This window comes from Leucopleurus acutus (genome assembly GCF_964270905.1).
Source record: "Leucopleurus acutus genome assembly, chromosome: 18".
NCBI classification, from domain to species: Eukaryota; Metazoa; Chordata; class Mammalia; order Artiodactyla; family Delphinidae; genus Leucopleurus; species Leucopleurus acutus.
This window is the reverse complement of record NC_139160.1, coordinates 50,304,629-50,323,965: the sequence shown is the minus strand read 5'-3', so window position 1 is coordinate 50,323,965 and position 19,337 is coordinate 50,304,629. Positions and strand designations below refer to the sequence as shown.

Below are 19,337 nucleotides of genomic sequence, written 5' to 3'. Positions count from 1 at the left end.
GACTTCATTTTTATTCTGGATTATAATCCCAGCCCAGAATCTGTCTACTTATTTGCTTGCCTGGTGTGCACTGTGGCATGGATGCAGCCCTTGACTTGGGAAGGAGACCTGTGTTTTAATCTCTGTTCTCCCTCCAGTTAGTTTTGTGACACTAAGCTGATTTCTCATACCCTTTTCCTCTTTATAATTTTTGTTAAGGAAAATTAAAGGATGATATCAACAAAGATTTCGTAAAATCAAAGAGTCAAGTGCAGTAAAACTTTTCATACTTGAACCGATAGCATCTGTCCCAATGGCCAATATATTTATTTCAGTTTGGGCTCTAACATCTCTAGCATCCCTACAAATCCTTGTCATTTCAGTCATGGGCCAGAATTTATCTTGACTCAGTGTCTCCATCTTCTCTGTGGTAGGAAAGCTTCGACCCATGTTCCTTTCCCTCTTCATCAGTCCTCACTTCATCCTAGGAATTTAGACCACAGAGAATGCTGCTGTTGTTTATAAGACAGTGTGCCCGAGTGCATCTGTTTGCTTTCTCCTGACCAGATCTGACCTTTTGTCTCTCTCTCCCTTTGCTCCCATCTCCTTACTGGCTACTAAATTTATTCCACCCTTTATTACCATTTTTCCTCAGATGGGTCATTTATTCTTCCATCATTTATTTACCTGCGTTTGTTAAATATCTAGTCTATGCTAGGCTATAGGGAGCAATAACGTAAAGAAAATATTATCACTGATCTTGAAGGGCTTTTGGAATACTGAGGAAGGCAGCCATGTTGAAAAAAATGATGGTATTATTTTAAGTCTGCAGGAGCAATATTCACAGGATGCATTGGAAACATAGGAGAAGAAGCTGCTGACTCAGCTAGGAAAGGTTAGAGAAGGCATTAGATAAAGAGATGGCCCCTAATCAGAGTGTTGAAGGACTCATAGGAATTTATCAGGCAGCAGTGGGGGTGGGGAAGGAGGTTACAGGTGTCTTTCCTCTCTAAGAATAGCATGAGCTAAGTTTTGGGGATTCATTGACTCAAAAATATTTACTGACCACCATCTACATGTCAGGCACTCTTCTAAGTACTGGTCATGCAAAGAGTCCAGTTTGGGAGGCTTTCATAGTAATCCAGGTGAGATATGATGGTGGCTTTACCAGAGTAGTAGCCTAAGAGATGGTATTACATCATGGAATATTGGATATATTTTGAAGGGGAATCGACAGGATTTGCCTAAAGATTGAATAAGCAATGAGAATACCAAAATAGTGGAGGGCAAATCTAAGATTTTTGCCTAGACATTTGGAAGAATGTAATTTCCATTTAATATGGGGACTGTAGGAGAACTGGGTCTGGAGGGCAATAACAAAGGCTAAATTTTGGACATTATATTGGTAAGCTACTGTTGCATAACAAACCACCCCAAAACGTAATGACTTAAAACAAGCACTCTTTTGCTCACAGTTCTGTGGGTTAGCAGAGTGGGCTGGGTTCAGCTGGGTAGTTGTTGTGATCTTGCCTGGGATCCTTCATGCATCTGTAGGTCAGCCAGGCTGGCATGAAAAGGGTGACTAGGCCAAATATCTCTTGTCATTCAGTGGGCTAACCTGGGTTTGTTTGCATGGACATTGCAGGATTCTGCAAAAACAAAAGCATGCACAGTCTTTTGAGGCTTAGGCTTGACACTGACACAGCATCACATATGCCATACTCTGTTGGTCAAAGCAGGACACTTATGTTCAAGGATGGAGAAATAGACTTCACTTCTTGATTAGAGTTGCTGCAAAGGGGCATGGTACAGGGATAGGAATAATTGTCACTGTGTTTGCAAATGATCAGATATGTTAAGTTTGAGGTTCCTTTTAAGTCCAGTGGAGATATCAAGTTGAGATTGATGTAAGACCCTGGAGTTCATGGGAACTGTCTGGGCAGGACACGTAAGTTGGGAGTTCACTGGCTTATAGCAGAATAATTTGAGAGTTGCCCTAAGGGTGGATTAAAGCAGCAGGAAAGTAGGTATAGGGAGAAAAGAGAAGATGCCTAAAGACTGAGCGCTGGGGCACTTCAGGGTTTAGACATGGGAGAGAGGAGGAGAAATCAGCAAAAGAGACTGACAAGTGGCCATAGAAATAGGAGGAAAACCGAGTCATTATGGTGTTTCTGGAAGCCAAGTGAAGAAAGTATTTCAAGGAAATAGTGACAGGCTGTATCAGATGTTGCTGATGGGTCAGGTAAAGTGAGGATTGAGAAGGGACCATTGGATTTAGCAACGTGGAGGTCACTGATGATCTTGATGAGAGCAACTCTAGTCGGATGAGATGCCAAAGCTCCATTAGAGTGGGTTCAAGAGAAAAGGGGGAAGAGAAATTGGAGACAGTTATTATAGATAAATTTGTCAAGTTTTACTGTAAAGGGAAGGAAAACACATAAAGTGAAACCAGGGCAGAGGATGTGAGATCTGGAGAGATTTTTGTTTGGTTTGGTTTTTAATGGGGAAAAGGTAACATCAGGGTTGTTTTTTAATGAGAATGATCCAATAGAGAGAAAAATTGCTGGTGCAGGAGAGAGGGGAGGATTGCTGGAACAGTATTCATCCGTGGGAGAGGGGATGGGATGTAGCGCAAAGGGGAAAGGTTGGCCAAGTAGGAGCAGAAATAGGTGATCCATCATAACTGGAGAGGAAAGAATGCGTAGTGTTAGCAGCTTGAGAATGTTGTCCATTTGTGTTTTGTTTTGTTTGTTTTCTCAGTAAAATAGGAAGCCATCATCAGCTCAGAGTTAGCATGGGGAAAGTGTTGGTGGTTTGAGGAAAGAGAAGATATGAAATGGTAATCGCTAACACACGGCAGTCATTTACCACATAACAGGCACCATTTTAACCACTTCCAATGAATCAACTCATTTGATTATGTTAGGAAACATGATTCACTTGAGAAACTTCATGCGTTTGTAGTTTAGAGTGTTAGTGTCCTAGTGGCGGTTTCTTACACTAGAGAGGGTGGGGCCACATCATGAAGGGTCTTGTAAGCCACTCTTAGTAGTTTAGACTTTGTCCTGTGAGTAAAGTGAGTAAAATGGAGGGAGCAGATGAAGGCATATATACTTCTGCAGAATTTTAAACAAAAAGAATGATATGCTCAGTCTTACATTTGTGAAAGATAACTAAAAATATTATGAAAAAGGTTCTGGAGAAAGGGAGAGCAGAGGCAGGGATTCCAGAGAAGAGCTGAGTAGGGCTTATACTAAGGTAAATTACAGTGGACGTAGAGAAGAAGGGACAAGTTTAGAAACCCGTAGGCAGTAAAATTGTACAGGACTTGCTAATCACAGTTGAAGGAGCCAGTCTAGAATGGCGTCCATTTTTCTGTCTTTGTTTTGAAAGATTATATGCTTACCTAATGCCAATACACAGAATAAAAAGCAGATTTTAAGGAAAAATGAGTTCCGTTGGGTAACTTAGCCTCCAGTAAGCTGTAATATAATTCGAATGTGGGAAACATACTTAGCATTTGTGTAACTGAAGATGGCATTGTTGACTGACAGTTTGAAAATACATCATTACAGATTTTCATCCATCCTCCTTTCTGCATTTGTATCATATGGATGAATGTTATATTCTAGTGAAAAGCTTATTTCTATTTTAGCCTTAAGTTGGAAATTTTGTTCTAGCTGTCATTCTTTTATAATTCATTTAGTGTACTAACATTTATATAAGTAAATTTTAGTTCCTATTCTGTGTCTTAAGCTCTTTTTCTTCTGATACATTTGGTAGGATTCCACATTCTGTTAGTGCTTATACATATCTACATTTATGTGTGTATATATTTTTTAAGATATAGAAAGAAACCTAATTCTATAGATCCTTCACAAACAATGATAATAACATTTTGTCAAGTTTACAGTAGAATGACAGGAGCAGTGTTTCTGACTTTCTTCACTCAATTTAAACCCTGGTAATTGTACATTTGCATTCTTCTCTGAATAGTACTACAGATATTTTGACAAATAGACTCTTAACACACGCAGTAAATGGTTAAGCTTAACTTATAATTCAGATATTCTGGAAATTACTTATTTTAAAACTATTTATTTTAAAAAATATAAAAAACTAGTTTATTGGTTAGGGAGGAGACAATATATAAACTATACCTTCACCCTGGCCAAAAGATGTGAGTAACCAAACAACATGCAGATAAGGAATAAGTACAATTAAGTGTAAGTATTATTCCCACGTCTGTCTATTGATGTTTTGGAGGATTTAGAATAAGATGATAGTGATGATAATTACGTCCTCTAGCCAGCAGCTGCCTGGACTGACAACTTTAAATGCAAATTCACTGGGTATAATCCAAAGAAAATGAAAACACTTACTCGAAAAGATACACGCACTCCAGTGTTCATAGCAGCATTGTTTATAATTGCCAAGGTATGGAAGCAACCTAAGTGCCATCAACAGGTGAATGGATGAAGAAGATCATTACTTCGTTGTTGGCTCAAACCTGAAAGAGTATACGCCCCTTTCTAAATCTCAGAACTGCAGTTTTGTGTACTGCCACCAGATGGTGACAGGTGCCTTGATTCTTCCAGTGTATTGTCCCAATAACAAGGTCAAGGTCCTGATACAGCAAAACCACAATTTGTCTTTGTCCAACTGAAATGAGAATGCTTTCCTTATTAAAAAGAAAAGTTATACTGTTTTATTATTATCATTAGCCTAGGGAACAATTTCTTTAAATACAATTTACAATGAGCTCAGAGTTTCTATGACCAGAGAATGAATGAAGTACCCCAGGGAACTTGATACTCGGGATTTAAAACAAAGAAAACAAAGAATAAATGACACGTAAAGAACTGTATTGTTAATAATGGGATACTTTATACCAAACAAACAACGTTGACTTCAAATGAGTACTGGAGGAAAAAATCCAACTTTTTATATTGTTTTAAACATTATTCTCCTTAGTTAACTATATTATGACAAAAAAATCAAAATTCTACAGACATTAATTTAATGATTGTTTTATCTATAAAGCAAGGTAAAAAGGAGCATGATTAATCTTCATCAGATGTCTAAAAGTTGATCAGTTTTTTCTTCTGTGCATAGATAGCAAAGTATCTCTTAAGGATTACTTCCCTTTTTAAATTGAAAGATATAAATCTTTTAAAAAGTTAACTATTTCAAAGTATTTTAAACTTGAGCTTGTGAAAATTAAATGTCTAGAACAAGTGTTGTGTGAAATCGCAGCTTACTGTACTTAGGCATTTAACAGTAACCTTTTGTAGACTGTCAAAAGATGTTTCTTTCATCTTATTCACTTTGAATCATACCTAGGAATCCAGTCTCTTTAGGTTTTGTAACATGTTGGAAAGACTTCAAGGATGATTTGGCTTCAAAACTTTTTCCAGGAGTTTGTCCTTAAACCTCTAACATCTTATCTAATAAGTGTCCATGTAGTTTTGTACATTTATGTTACGGGTGCTTTTAACTAAGATAGTATCTGATTTCCTGCTCCTGTGTCCTCCTGCTAAACCCAGTCTTCACAGATTTTAGTGACCAAGCTACGAGACTGTATCCTTACATTGGCAGTTTGAATTGGCCTTGAATTCCAATCAAAAGCTGGCACTCTCCTAACTGACATTTTCAGTGAGAGTTGCAGAGTAAGTATTATATGAGATTGAAATAGCATAAGACCTCATTTTGCAGTTCCTGGTGCCTTTGAGTTTTACACACTTTAAAAAGAAGAATGCTCAAAAATATTAAAATTTTAACATTTCTTTAACTTAGAGGAACATGACTTGTTGGCATGTGTCTCCATCCCTCCATCCACTCCTACCATTCTCTCTTGAACCAACTACAGGGGTGTTTGCAGTTGTCCTTATCCACAGAAATTGCTCTATTCAGTTTTTGACTTTTGTTTTGCTAAGTTCAACTGTCAGTTCTAAGATTTCATTTTACTTGCTCTGTTGGCAGTGTTTGACAGGATTGATCTTTCTCTTTTCCTTGAAACACCTTCTTCCTTTGCCTGCTGGATATCTCCTACCTCAGCTCTTCATGTCCAATCTCTTTTCTACATCCTCCTCTATTCTGTATTCCTAGGACTGTCCCAGGGGTTTGGTCTCTTCTAGGCCTTGCTGCCTAAGTTGTCTTATCCAGGCATGGAGTATTGCCCAAAATCTGCGTGCTTATTACTCTCAGGTTTATCACCGCTCCATCTAGGGTGTATTTGTTCACTGTCTCTCTCCTTTTACTGGAAGATAAGTTCCATAAGAGTAGGGACTTCATTTCTGTTCATCATCTTATGCTCAATTCCTAGGACAATGTCTGACACATAATACATACTCAGTACCTTATATGGAAGGATTCTTGGTTTTATGAATAGTTCATCTTTAATCTTGGCCATAATAATGAATCAGTCAACAATTACTTTTTCTGTTTTGAGAAAACTGTGTGTTGTATTCATTTTTTTAATTTCAGTAATGTTAAGAAAGTTGTCTCCTTATTACCTGAATTTATTTCAGCTCACTTGATTACATTTATTTTCATTGCCACGAGTTAAAATTTTAAATAGTGGATTTATTTTCAGATTTAGATAGAGATTTTTTTTTTAGCATACTGCTTTTGAAAGACCACTTTAAAGGTTCTGTTAATTTTTTGAAGAAAGATAATTTTTTTTTAATTTTAAGTACTTCATTTTCTGCATGGTGAATCATTAATGTGTCTAACATTTTCAGTGACTTGTAAATCTTTTTTGCTTTGTGTTGTGAGACTTTTTATAAACAGAATTTGATATCTCAGTAATAAGATCGACAAAACAAACACCAAATATTGGGATTAGCACTAACATTTTTTACTGAGGATGGACTCAGAAAAGTAGTTGACCGTAAATGTCAACTTGGGTCCATTCTGAGATACATACTGGAAAAATTATAGTCATGTGTCCATACAGAAAAACAGGTGACAATAGGTTAAACTGTAAGTAACATCTCTTTATCTCCCACTATTTACAAAAAAAAATTACTTATAAACTTTCATTTATAAGTAAGTGAGCACCAAATTAAGGAAAACTGAGTTAAAGAAATATTAGTCTGAAAAGAAATGCTCAAATTTGATTTATCAGTGCTATGAATGTTATTTAACTTTTAGGCTAGCACATTTGGCGCTGTCGTTATTAGTCTAAATTAATTAATTTGACCTTTGTATTCAGTTTTTAATTTTAGAGAAATAATAAACTTGCTGGAAAATTTAGCAGAATATAACTTTTGAATAAGTTAGTAGTCGCGCATACCATTTGAAATGCTTTGTTTCTGCTTGTGTTCTCTGCTAAATTTTTTTTCCATTGAATCTGTGCTGCTTCTTTGCCAATGTTTTCCACTGTAGAATCTCCATCTCGCAACCTTGCTTCTCGTGAGCGCATTTACAAAAATTATGGTGTAGCTGGGCCTGCCTCTGCTCTCTCATCTCTGTCTCACAAACTGAAGGGTGGGTATGCGTGCCTTCACGGATGGGCCATTCTTAATAAACCTAGGAGGTTTCAAGAAAGAAGTTTTAGTTCACCTCAGTCATTTTCATCTCATTCCATTTAAGATTAAAGTTTATAGTTTTATTTAAAACTTGATATTTTGGGGTAATTTGTGATGTATCTGTTCAATATTGTATTGATTATCCTAATTGATATGCCTGTTTACTATATGTAGGTTAAATAGAACTCTTGCTTAATTTCAAACCTATATGATATATTAAATATTTAATTTAATTTATTGTAACACCATTATTACCAGAGCGAGGTGGTACATGTGTAAGCCGTAAAGCACATTGTGATCTGTAAGAATAGAGTATCTCATGTCACAGGTTAGTCTTCAACGCATTTTTTCTGTTAGGTAATGTAAAAATCATTTTCCTGTTTTATTTTTTTTATGAGAAACAGTTTGATAATTAAATTCTTTAGTTTACCTTACCTTTTCAGGGCTGTCCTGTCTGGCATGAGTCTTCCTTGTAGTATTTTCTTAGCTGCTTAGTTTTAATACTTTAAACTTAGAAATGTTTAAACTATTGACAATTGATAAAATGCCAGATGATTTTAAAATATGCTCTGGTGTTATAAAATACTGTAGATACCTAGTCACATATTTTTGTCTTAGTATAATGTTTAATTAAACTTTTAAAATCTTGTATTCCTAGAAATGAGTAAAACAGTTTTACATTTCTCCTTTGTACAGTTGACAGTGATACTATATAATATTGTAGTATAATTATAGAACCTGATCTCTGTAGTATATAGTCTTGTGTAACCTGATATATAGTATATACTATGGCATATCATATTACAGTAGAGTATTATATTATGATTATATTATAGGGTGGTATTATATAACCTTTTATTTATAATTTTGGCATAAAAATATGCAGGTTATTAATGATACCTAATATTTAATATTTTTACTAATCTGTTTGAATGTACTAAATTTTTATCCTGTCCTGTATTATTTTTTCTTTAGAATCTTTTGAGATTAAAAAGTCTCCATTATTGCTTAAACTTACATATGATAAACGTTAAACAAAATTAAGTGATGAATGTGAAAGTTTTTACGATGTAAAGCTTTTTAACAAATTGTGTTGATATTTATTGATACTTAAAGCAGCCACATGACCATTTTTAGTAATACTTACTGCACGCCTCAAAACTTTTGAAACCCAAATGAAGAAGATGAACATCAGTTAGTTAGTATGTGGGTTTACCACACTTAACTAACTTGATGTATTTGTTTTTTAAAAATATATGAAATATATTTCGGAAAAGTAAATTTTTTCAGCAGGATTTAATTGTAATCTGACATCTTGGGAAGAAATAATTTTGCATTATTTATGTGCCTAGACTCCAACAGGTATTCAGCTGTCACCACTTACAGATCTTAAAAAAATATTCACCATTACTTGAAGCTTAGAGATAAGGTATACAGCTGCCCATACTCTCTGGCCCTCTCTATATAACAGACATTTTTGCTAGCGTATGACAGGTGGTGTTCCTGATATTTGGAAGATTCAATTGTTTAGCCAGTCACAGTGGAGATTTCCTTTATGAGGAATTGTGCATCATTAATTACAAAGCAAACCTCTTTCAATTCACGAATTAATCTTGTAGAGAGAGGGGTGCCAAATATTAAAGATTTACTGCTTATTTGTCTAGATTCAGCATTATGTATGGTTCAGCTCATGAAATAAACGTGATGATGAAGGCATTTCCAGCTGTCAGAGTAATAATGAAAGCTAGTGCTCCAGACATCAGTCACTCCAAATTAGTGGCCAGGACTAAGCTGATGCTTGATTCTACCAAATACAGTACATTGGTTTATAAAATCTGACCCTCACACAACAATGGCTACTGTCGCCTCTGCCCTGTGGCCGTGGGAGCCATAGAAGTAAAAAGTGAGTTTTCAGAGAATCTGAAGATTTGTGACTAGCAGAAGGGAAAGAAACTAAGAAAATAGGAATTTGTTTGCTCATTTAACAAAAACACTTACTATGCTGACCCATTCTTGACATGACATCAGTGGAGCGTAGTAATGAGCAAAAATACCCGCCCTTGCAGGCCTTCCGTGAGGAGGCAGATGCCATGGCAAAGCTCTCTTGACGTACAGGTAACTAGGCTGTGACTCTACACACACACATTGCAAGCAAGCCCCAAAACACGTTTCTGCTTTATCCACATTTGTTCATATCCCTGTAAAAAGGAAAAAGAAAGAACTACAGTGTAACCAGAGTCATCTCAATTTACTAAGTATCCTTTTTCAAAAAATATAAATGCTTCTAGCAAGGTTTATGGATTTTCAGTTTTTCATGTCACTTGAATCACTTCAATCAGGTTGCTTTCCTCCTAACCAATGAACTAGTATCACTTGCACTGAGGGTAGAAGTTTTGATTTTAGGGAGGAAAGATAATCTTGAAGGTTGTACCACGGATTGACAGCAAAGACGACCTGGCTCTAATGCCTCAAAGGAAAGCATGAAGTAGTAGGAAGGAGAGACACTGAATGAGGGCCAGGATGCCAAAAACAAGTGGTGCTCATGTAGAAACATCTAATGCTTTGCCTACGAAGGAGCGAGATTATTTTTCTTTTTATCCTTTTTGTTTCTGTTATTCTCCTGACTCCTTGTTGAAAGGCCCCGGAATTCAGACTTGTAATTCTAATTCTGAGGATCCCACCATTTTTCTTCTTCAAGCTCTGAGTTCTAACCAGCTAAACTTATGAACTAAGCTTTTAGAACATAACCTCTTTACAGATAACAGACTGCCTGCATTACCTGTAATTAAATAATAGCTTTAGGGCATGCATACATTAATTATAAATTATTCTAATCCAAACATTAGAATATTAGAATTATAAAATGATGTAATCGAAATTTGACGAGAATTCCCCCTTTTTTCTTTATTCTTGAAGTACTTTTGTCTGTGACAAGCAATACAAATTTTTTTAGCTATGTTTTTAATTTCATTGTTTAGTGGCTAAATCATCAGTAAGTTATAATTATATTAACAAGTTTCACTATGAAATGGACCATACAGGTGACCGAGGGACTATCTCAGCATCTTCTAGACCCGTCTGTACATCAGGAAAACCAGAACTGTCCTCCAAACACAGCAGAACACTGAAACCCGATGGACGTATGAGCCGGACTACCGCTGACCAGAAGAAGCAGAGGGGTACGGAAGGGCTGTCAGCTAGTGAATCTCTCATGTTGAAATCCGACGCTGCAAAGTTGAGGTCAGATTCTCACAGTAGGTCATTATCCCCCAACCATAACACCTTGCAGACACTAAAATCTGATGGGAAGATGTCTTCTAGCTTCAGAGCCGAATCCCCAGGACCAGGTTCTCGGTCATCATCTCCTAAGCCAAAGACCCTCCCAGCCAGCAGGTCTGGCGCATCCAGTGCTAGCTCTACACGTTCCTCCTCGCCTCATGATAAAAGTCTACCTCAGAAAAGCGCTGCTCCCGTTAAGACGAGACTGGATCCTCCTCGGGAACGTTCCAAATCGGACTCTTACACCCTTGATCCAGATACCCTCCGCAAGAAGAAAATGCCCCTCACAGAGCCATTAAGGGGACGATCAACATCACCGAAACCAAAACCAGTACCAAAGGATTCTAAAGACTCCCCTGGATCCGAAAATAGAGCTCCTTCTCCCCACGTGGTACAAGAAAACCTCCACAGTGAGGTGGTTGAAGTCTGCACTTCAAGTACTTTAAAAACGAATAGCCTAACAGACAGCACCTGCGATGAAGGCAGTGCGCTTCGGAGTGTGGATGAAGGTCCGAATAAAGTCCATTTCAGCATAGGAAAAGCACCACTGAAAGATGAACAGGAAACGAGAGCATCCCCCAAAACAAGTCGGAAATGTGCTAATAGGCACACCAGGCCCAAGAAGGAAAAATCTAGCTTCCTCTTCAAAGGAGATGGATCCAAACCTGTAGAGCCAGCCAAGCAAGCCATGTCCCCTTCCGTGGCTGAGTGTGCCAGAGCCGTCTTTGCCTCTTTCCTGTGGCACGAAGGCATAGTACACGATGCAATGGCTTGTTCTTCTTTCTTAAAATTTAATCCTGAACTTTCCAAAGAACATGCTCCTATAAGAAGTAGTTTAAGCAGCCAGCAGCCTTCAGAAGAAAAGGAAACCAAATTAAAAAATAGACACTCATTAGAAATATCATCTGCACTGAATATGTTTAATATTGCACCTCATGGACCAGATATATCTAAAATGGGTAGTATCAACAAAAATAAGGTATTGTCTATGCTTAAGGAACCTCCTCTGCATGAAAAATGTGAAGACGGGAAAACCGAGGCCACTTTTGAAATGTCCATGCATCACCCAATGAAGTCTAAGTCTCCTCTTCCCCTGACTCTGCAACATTTAGTGGCTTTTTGGGAAGACATCTCTTTGGCTACTATCAAAGCAGCTTCCCAGAATATGATTTTTCCAAGTCCTGGTTCTTGTGCAGTCCTTAAAAAGAAAGAGTGTGAGAAAGAGAACAAAAAGGCCAAAAAAGAAAAAAAGAAAAAGGAAAAGACAGAAGTTCGGCCCAGAGGTAATTTGTTTGGTGAAATGGCCCAGCTGGCGGTAGGAGGACCAGAGAAAGACACCATCTGTGAGCTCTGTGGAGAGTCACATCCATACCCAGTGACATACCACATGAGACAGGCTCACCCAGGTAAGTGATGTTATTGAATATATGTAAGTACTTTGTGTAGAAAAACAAATTAGGTCACTTTGGCTTAAGCGGTTCCATGAATTATGTTAAAGTACAGGGAAACGTTTGCCCAGAATTTATAGTGTCTTACAATGTAATTTTTAAAGTGCTTTATCAATACAGTATAGGGTTCATGAAAAATAGGTAAAGAAATCTAATAGTATGGTGGTAAGGCAGTCTAGTACTATTTCATTTTAATGTATCACATTCTAAGATATTGTTAACTTTTTAAATATTTTATGTGTTACCCAAGGGATGCTGTTAAGGTGTCTCACACAATAGAAATAAGGACGTGTCCATTCACACAATAGAAATAAGGACATGTCCATACACACAGGAAAGATTGCAACATTGGGTCTCCTTTGATTGTATTGTTTTCCTGTCCAGAATTGCAAATTCAATTAGATTATACTGATTTCTTTGGGCTTCCTGTGGAAGAGATATTAACTGTTTCATCAGAAGACAGTTTAATGTTTTAGGTAAATGTAACGATTTCTGTAACAATTAATATTCCAAAATTCACTTACTATGGATTTGGGTAAATGTTTTTCTCTTCCTACATACTACACTGCAACCTTTTGTAAAATACATGATTTGTAAAATATATTATTCTCACAGAGTGTTTTATACCTAATACCTGTCTTCTCCAGTTTTTTTAGCATACTTAAATAAATCTAAATGTACCCATATCTTAACAGTTCTTCTCATCTGCCTGTATAGAGTATCGTCAGTATTTTAGGCATCGTTTACTTGATTAGTTTTGGTTACACCTGCAATTTTGCTGATAGAATTAACAGCCCAGGTGGCGGTTAGATATTTGCTTCAGTATTTTGCTTACTTTGAGAAGGAAAAGCCATCATTTATGTACAGGTGACAAGGAGCAAACTATTAAGGACACTTAAAGTGTTAAATTTTTATTTATGTTCTTACTTCAAGGTTGTGGCCGGTATGCTGGTGGACAAGGTTACAATAGCATTGGGCATTTTTGTGGAGGATGGGCTGGTAACTGTGGTGATGGTGGCATAGGGGGAAGCACGTGGTACCTGGTGTGTGATCGCTGTAGAGAAAAATACCTCCGTGAAAAACAGGCTGCTGCAAGGGAGAAGGTATTTTTATTTTGTTCTGGCTGTGCTGTTAGTGATAAGGATAAATCTTATAAAAGTCTCTTTTTATGATCATATTATCAGACAACTCCACATAATTGATATTAAAGATCAGCCTTCATAACAGGAATGATATATAAATTTAATTTATGTACCAGGTCAGCTGTTTTTAATTACAAAAACAAATTATATCTTGGGATAACACAAAAACAACTCTCCTGTAGCATACATACCTTATTGACAGATGTTTACTGCGTAATTTTGTATCATTAATTTGTCTGCTATTCTACACATGTATATAGGTTTCCCTCTTCACCTTTATCTCTCTTAACTTTCTCTTTTTCCTTTTCTTTTTCTACTCTTTATCTCCTCTCTCTTTTTCTTAATCCTTAATTACGTTGAGGACTCTGGAAAGTCAGGATCATTCATACTAGTGACACACCTAGCTAAAAATATTTGCCAAATATACACACACACGCACGCACGCACACACAGATTATTTACTCTTTATTTTTATTTATTTTTATTTTTTTGCGGTATGCGGGCCTCTCACTGCTGTGGCCTCTCCCGTTGCGGAGCACAGGCTCTGGACGCGCAGGCTCAGCGGCCATGGCTCACGGGCCCAGCTGCTCCGCGGCATGTGGGATCTTCCCGGAGCGGGGCACGAACCCGTGTCCCCTGCATCGGCAGGCGGACTCTCAACCACTGCGCCACCAGGGAAGCCCCTATTTACTCTTTTATTTAGATCACTACATTTAGATTTTACTACTTAGGTTTTTTAACTTTCCCAAGGAAAGAGAAAAATGTAGTTTGCATTTGATATAAATTAGTTTTCATAAGTTCAGGAGAAGCATGAAGTGAATGTTGTTTTTGGGAATCACTATTATGATTTTAAAGCAGTTCTACAGTGTTGAATAATTTTTATTGGAAACTCGAAATATTTAGGTTAAGAAATTTAAAATTTGAGTATAAGTAGGAAAAGATCCGTACAAATTTCCTTTCCAGGTCAAACAGTCTAGGAGGAAGCCAATGCAAGTCAAGACGCCTCGTGCCTTGCCCACTATGGAAGCTCACCAAGTGATTAAAGCCAACGCCCTCTTCCTGCTGTCCCTGAGCAGCGCGGCCGAACCAAGCATTCTGTGTTACCATCCTACAAAGCCATTCCAGTCTCAACTTCCCAGCGTGAAAGAGGGCATTTCTGAGGATCTTCCGGTTAAAATGCCTTGTCTCTACCTGCAGACGTTAGCTAGGTAATATCACTCGGCTGTTGTTTTTTTAAATCACTTTGGATTAACAGCTACTGTTTAATATCATGCCCTGAATTTCCACACTACAGTACATATTGTATACAGTAAAGTGACCTCCAGGAATTTATTTTCTGAGTTGCCTTAACTCAGAAATATGACTGGTAGAGGTATAAACTTTAGAGTAGTAGGTATTTGAAAAAATATGTAAATACTATGTTGATTTGTATTATTATTAATACACAGTATGTCTTAGTAAGACTTCAGCTATCTTTTACTCTTTGGTAGGCAGACGTCAGTGTGTTAATAGTGGGAAATGCTAAAATGGAAATAAACCGATATTTGCTATCCGAAGTCTTTCATTTTTCAAATTATTAATTCTGTTAGCGTTTAAATGTTGGTTAGCTGAGTACCAGCTTTGTGTTACACTAAGATGAATATAATAAAATCCTGACTTCGTGTGTTCACAGTCTGGTGGAGACAGATATGTAAAGGAAACATTTAAAATGTTACGTGAGGAGTACTTATGATAGAAGTGTGTATAGAATACTGTCATAGCATAAAAGGTAGAGAGTACATGAATCTTGCCAAGGAAATAAGGAAAGGCTTCCCAGAGGATCTGACATTTTAGCAGTCTTGAAGGATAACTAGAAATCAATCAAGCAGGAAATGAGAGGAAAGCAATTCCTGACATAAACCACATATGTGAGGACACAAATGAAATAGCATTACCCATTTAAGGAATACAGGCTCATTAAAGTATTGGTTACCAGGAGAAATATATGACGTGTTGTTTCCCAAGACCAGGTAATGCGTGGCTCTGTAGCCCATGCTAAGGTTGGATTTTATCCCACAGAGGAAACAGTGGATAAAGAAGAATTTTAAACAAGGAAATGCGTGAACTGGTTTGCAGTTGGAAGATCCCTCTGCTGCTAATGTGGAAACTGGATCAAAGGGCATAAGTGAAGATGGAGAAAAGCCTGTTAACAGTGTACTGTTTTTCCTATATTGGGCTTTGCTGGTGCAACCCATATGTTCATGCATTGTACACTGATACTCTAAAACAGCCTTTCATAGGCCAAATTCAGATTTTTTTCATCAGCTGACAAATGAAGATTTCTAGAAATTGCCTGCTGCCGTGGCTTACTAACCAACAGTTCCATTTTGAGAAGCAGAGTTATGTAGTTGGTTTGTTTGTTTTTGTACTTATTATTCAGTAAAACGAGTGGGAAACAAAAATGAAAATGTGAGACTAAGTACATTTGGGACTGCGGAGGAAATCATCAGGAATGCCGAGTACAGCAAGCCTTCAGCTTCAGTCACCTGTTTACTGTACTTAGGCTAGTACCTCTCTGTTTCAGTTTGAAAAGGATAGAATCAAATGGTAAAACATGTAAAAAATGCTGGTATACTCTAATTATGGATTTTATATTTTTAGCCCTATGGGGAATCGATATCCCTCTAACCCATGGAACATTTCATATATCTAATCTTTTTCAAATTTCCCTCTTAAAAAAAAAAAAATGGTCACCGCCTGTGCTTTAGTGGTCCATGCAAGAAATGCCATGAGCCTGAAGCAAGGCAGTGATGATGGGGAACAAGAAGGGGAATAGTGAGAGGGAACCTGGTATCCACAGGCCTAAGTAACTGGTCGTGGTCGAGGGCTGAGCCTGCTGTGACACCGAGATACTTCAGTGTAAGGCACCTGGATAGCTGGTGGGATCACTCACTAAAGCTAGAAGATGGAAAAGTTCTAAAAAGGAAAGAAAATAAATTCAATTTTGGATTTGAAATGTTTATGGTACCAGGAATATCTATGTGTGAAATTATCAGACTTTTATCTCCTTTGGCTTACATCTACAACTCTTTTAATACTTCAATCCTCAGTTACAGACTTAATGAGTTGCTTTTACTTTTATGAAGGAGATTAAAAATAGAAAGTTATCTGTATTGCCATCATACTTTTTAAGTTATTGGGTTTAATTTAATGCAGGCATCATCATGAAAATTTTGTGGGTTATCAAGATGACAACCTATTCCAGGATGAGATGAGATACCTGCGTTCAACATCTGTACCTGCCCCGTACATATCAGTAACTCCTGATGCGAGTCCTAATGTATTTGAAGAGCCAGAGAGCAACATGAAGTCCATGCCACCCAGGTATTTGAGTTATTGTCTTTCTGTTGAGTCCAGTGTTTGGTGGAAGAAAGACTGTAAGCTAGAAGGGAATGCTCTAGAAGTTCTTTCATACATACCTCCATCTCGGGAAGGAAGTTGTGTCAACTCTGCTAACTGTTAGAGCAGTAAGAAAAAGCATGCATTCATGAATCAGGTAAGGTCCTTGACAGCGGAGGCAGATCCAGTTGGAGAGAAAAGATCAACTAGTGAAGTAATAAAGGATTCCATTTCCATTGTGTATTATATCATTTAATGCTGTAGTAAATCAGACTAGAGAAAGGTCACTTTGAGGCAGTACTTAGAGAAGATTTCATGGGAGAAGTAGCACTAAAAGTAGATCTTGAGCTTCTTGGATTATTACTTGCACTGCTCCCCGCCCCCGGCCCCACCCTACCCCCTTATAGTATCAGAGTAAAGGGCTTCTTGAAAACTGAAGAGAAGCGCATATATATATATAAAATGCAGAAGGAAGCAGGGTACCACTGAGAGTTTTTAGAGGAGGAAAGACATGGTACAAATGCAGAAATAGTCTCACAGTTGTCAACTGAGAAGCTGAACATTTCAATCAAAGATTTCAGCTGTGTGTGTGGAACCGGATTGTGTTGGCAATGGTTGTTAAAGACAGATGGGTAAAGGAAATATTTTGGAGGAAAAATCAGTATGACTTGTTGAGTGACTGGATAATGAAAAGGATCAGTTTAGGATAGAATCAAGAGTTCAGGCATGAGTAACTGTGAACATGTCAGTAGAAAGGAAACCTTTGGGTTTTCTTGTGTTGCTTCAGTTTCTTCACAAGCTTGATCAATTTTATAAGAACAAGTCATTATTTTTTAGGTTGTACAACAATTTTTTACGTTGATAGATAAAACTTCCTCTAAAAGCAGAAAAGATGTCTTGTGCTTTATAGTAACACCATATAGAAAGTGAATTAAATTAATATATCCCTATATTCTGGTCATTCTGGAGCCAAACAGCGGAAACTGACATCCAGGCACCTTTACCCCAGTTAGTTATGTGCAACATTTATCATCTGTTCAAACAAGAATGTGCACACACTTCAGCAGTGAGGAAAGAAAATGGCCGGGGCGTTAGCCACTTACTAGAAAGTATATAAGCTTTACTGAGGGACATAGTATTTTAAACCTGGCTTGAATGATGGAAAAGAAACAATTCTAGAACTCAGGGTGAGAAGGAAAATAGCCCAATATGGAATGAGGTGACAGAGAAAAGAATACATGAAAAGAATAGTTTATAAATTGGCCTTAGAAAGTAAAGAAAGGTATTTCTCTTTTTTATAAAATGTCTCAATAAAGGAAATTATATAACCATCTTAATACTTTTTCAAGTGTTTTTTAATGCTGCTATAGTAAATAGAAAATTGTTGGTTTCCTAAAGCCCACATGAAAACCATTGAGTTCTCATATGGATGTAAGTATAATATAACTGACACTGGAATTCAGTTTGTCACCTCTCAGTACACTTTGGTGCAGCCGTGCTCTGGATAGGGCTTTGGGCAGCACCCCCAAAGAATGAGAAACCTCATAGAACACTCAGCGCCAAAGGAAAATTGCGTCCTTTCACTTTCCATTTTATTAGGTCTCTGTATGTACATATCCATTTTCTTTCTATTCAGTGCTGTTATGAATATATCTGCCTGATTTTCCTGAATATCATGACACACGTCTTCCACCACGGTGCTTTTGATTCTGAAAGGAGCTTAGAACATTTGAAGCCTTTTCTTCTTTTTCATTTGAAATGCAAAGTAGATTTAAGAAAACTAAAAGTTTTAAGATGCAGTTCTGAAATCAGTCAAAATGTGGCTACATTTGGAAAGATCAAATTATGATTTAGAGAGGGATTATCAAGTTGGCTTTGAATTTGTATTCTTCCACATGAAATACGGGTTCCCGTATTTGACTACACTGTTAAAAACTAAATAAATATAGTTGTCACGTCATTCACTTTTTCTCTTGAGTTTTTGTCTGTCATCTGTTCTATCTGCAGTTTGGAAACCAGTCCCATAACTGATACTGATCTTGCCAAGAGAACTGTCTTCCAAAGATCATACTCAGTTGTTGCTTCTGAATATGATAAACAACACTCCATTTTACCTGCACGAGTTAAAGCCATTCCTAGAAGAAGAGTTAACAGTGGAGACACTGGTAAGCATAAAATAAAAAAAGATTGAGTGATCCAAATGGTTTTATTTGTAGATATTTTTTAAAATCTATTTTTTAAAATTTATTTTATTTATTTATTTTTGCGGTACGCGGGCCTCTCACTGTTGTGGCCTCTCCTGTCGCGGAGCACAGGCTCCGGACGCGCAGACTCAGCGGCCATGGTTTACAGGCCTAGCCGCTCCGCGGCATGTGGGATCTTCCTGGACCGGGGCACGAACCCGCGTCCCCTGCATCAGCAGGCAGACTCTCAACCACTGCGCCACCAGGGAAGCCCTAAAATCTAATTTTTGAAGGCAGAGGAATGGATTAATTTTAAATTGTGGTAGACATTCCTTTTATGTGACTTAGCCATAAATGTGCCTCTCTAAATTTCACATCTCAGTTGGAAGAGACACC

General features: G+C 37.4%; 1 protein-coding gene across 9 annotated transcripts in view; it reads left to right on the top strand.

The window, feature by feature from the left end:
• Positions 1–19,337, top strand: part of MYCBP2 (MYC binding protein 2) — a 273,166-nt gene that overhangs the window by 214,913 nt on the left and 38,916 nt on the right. For all 9 annotated transcript variants that reach the window (XM_082859416.1, XM_082859420.1, XM_082859419.1 and 6 more), the window contains 5 exons: positions 10,553–12,196; positions 13,172–13,341; positions 14,344–14,588; positions 16,576–16,743; positions 18,766–18,923. In XM_082859416.1, coding sequence (XP_082715542.1) covers positions 10,553–12,196; positions 13,172–13,341; positions 14,344–14,588; positions 16,576–16,743; positions 18,766–18,923 — 2,385 coding nt within the window. The remainder of the gene's footprint in view (positions 1–10,552; positions 12,197–13,171; positions 13,342–14,343; positions 14,589–16,575; positions 16,744–18,765; positions 18,924–19,337) is intronic.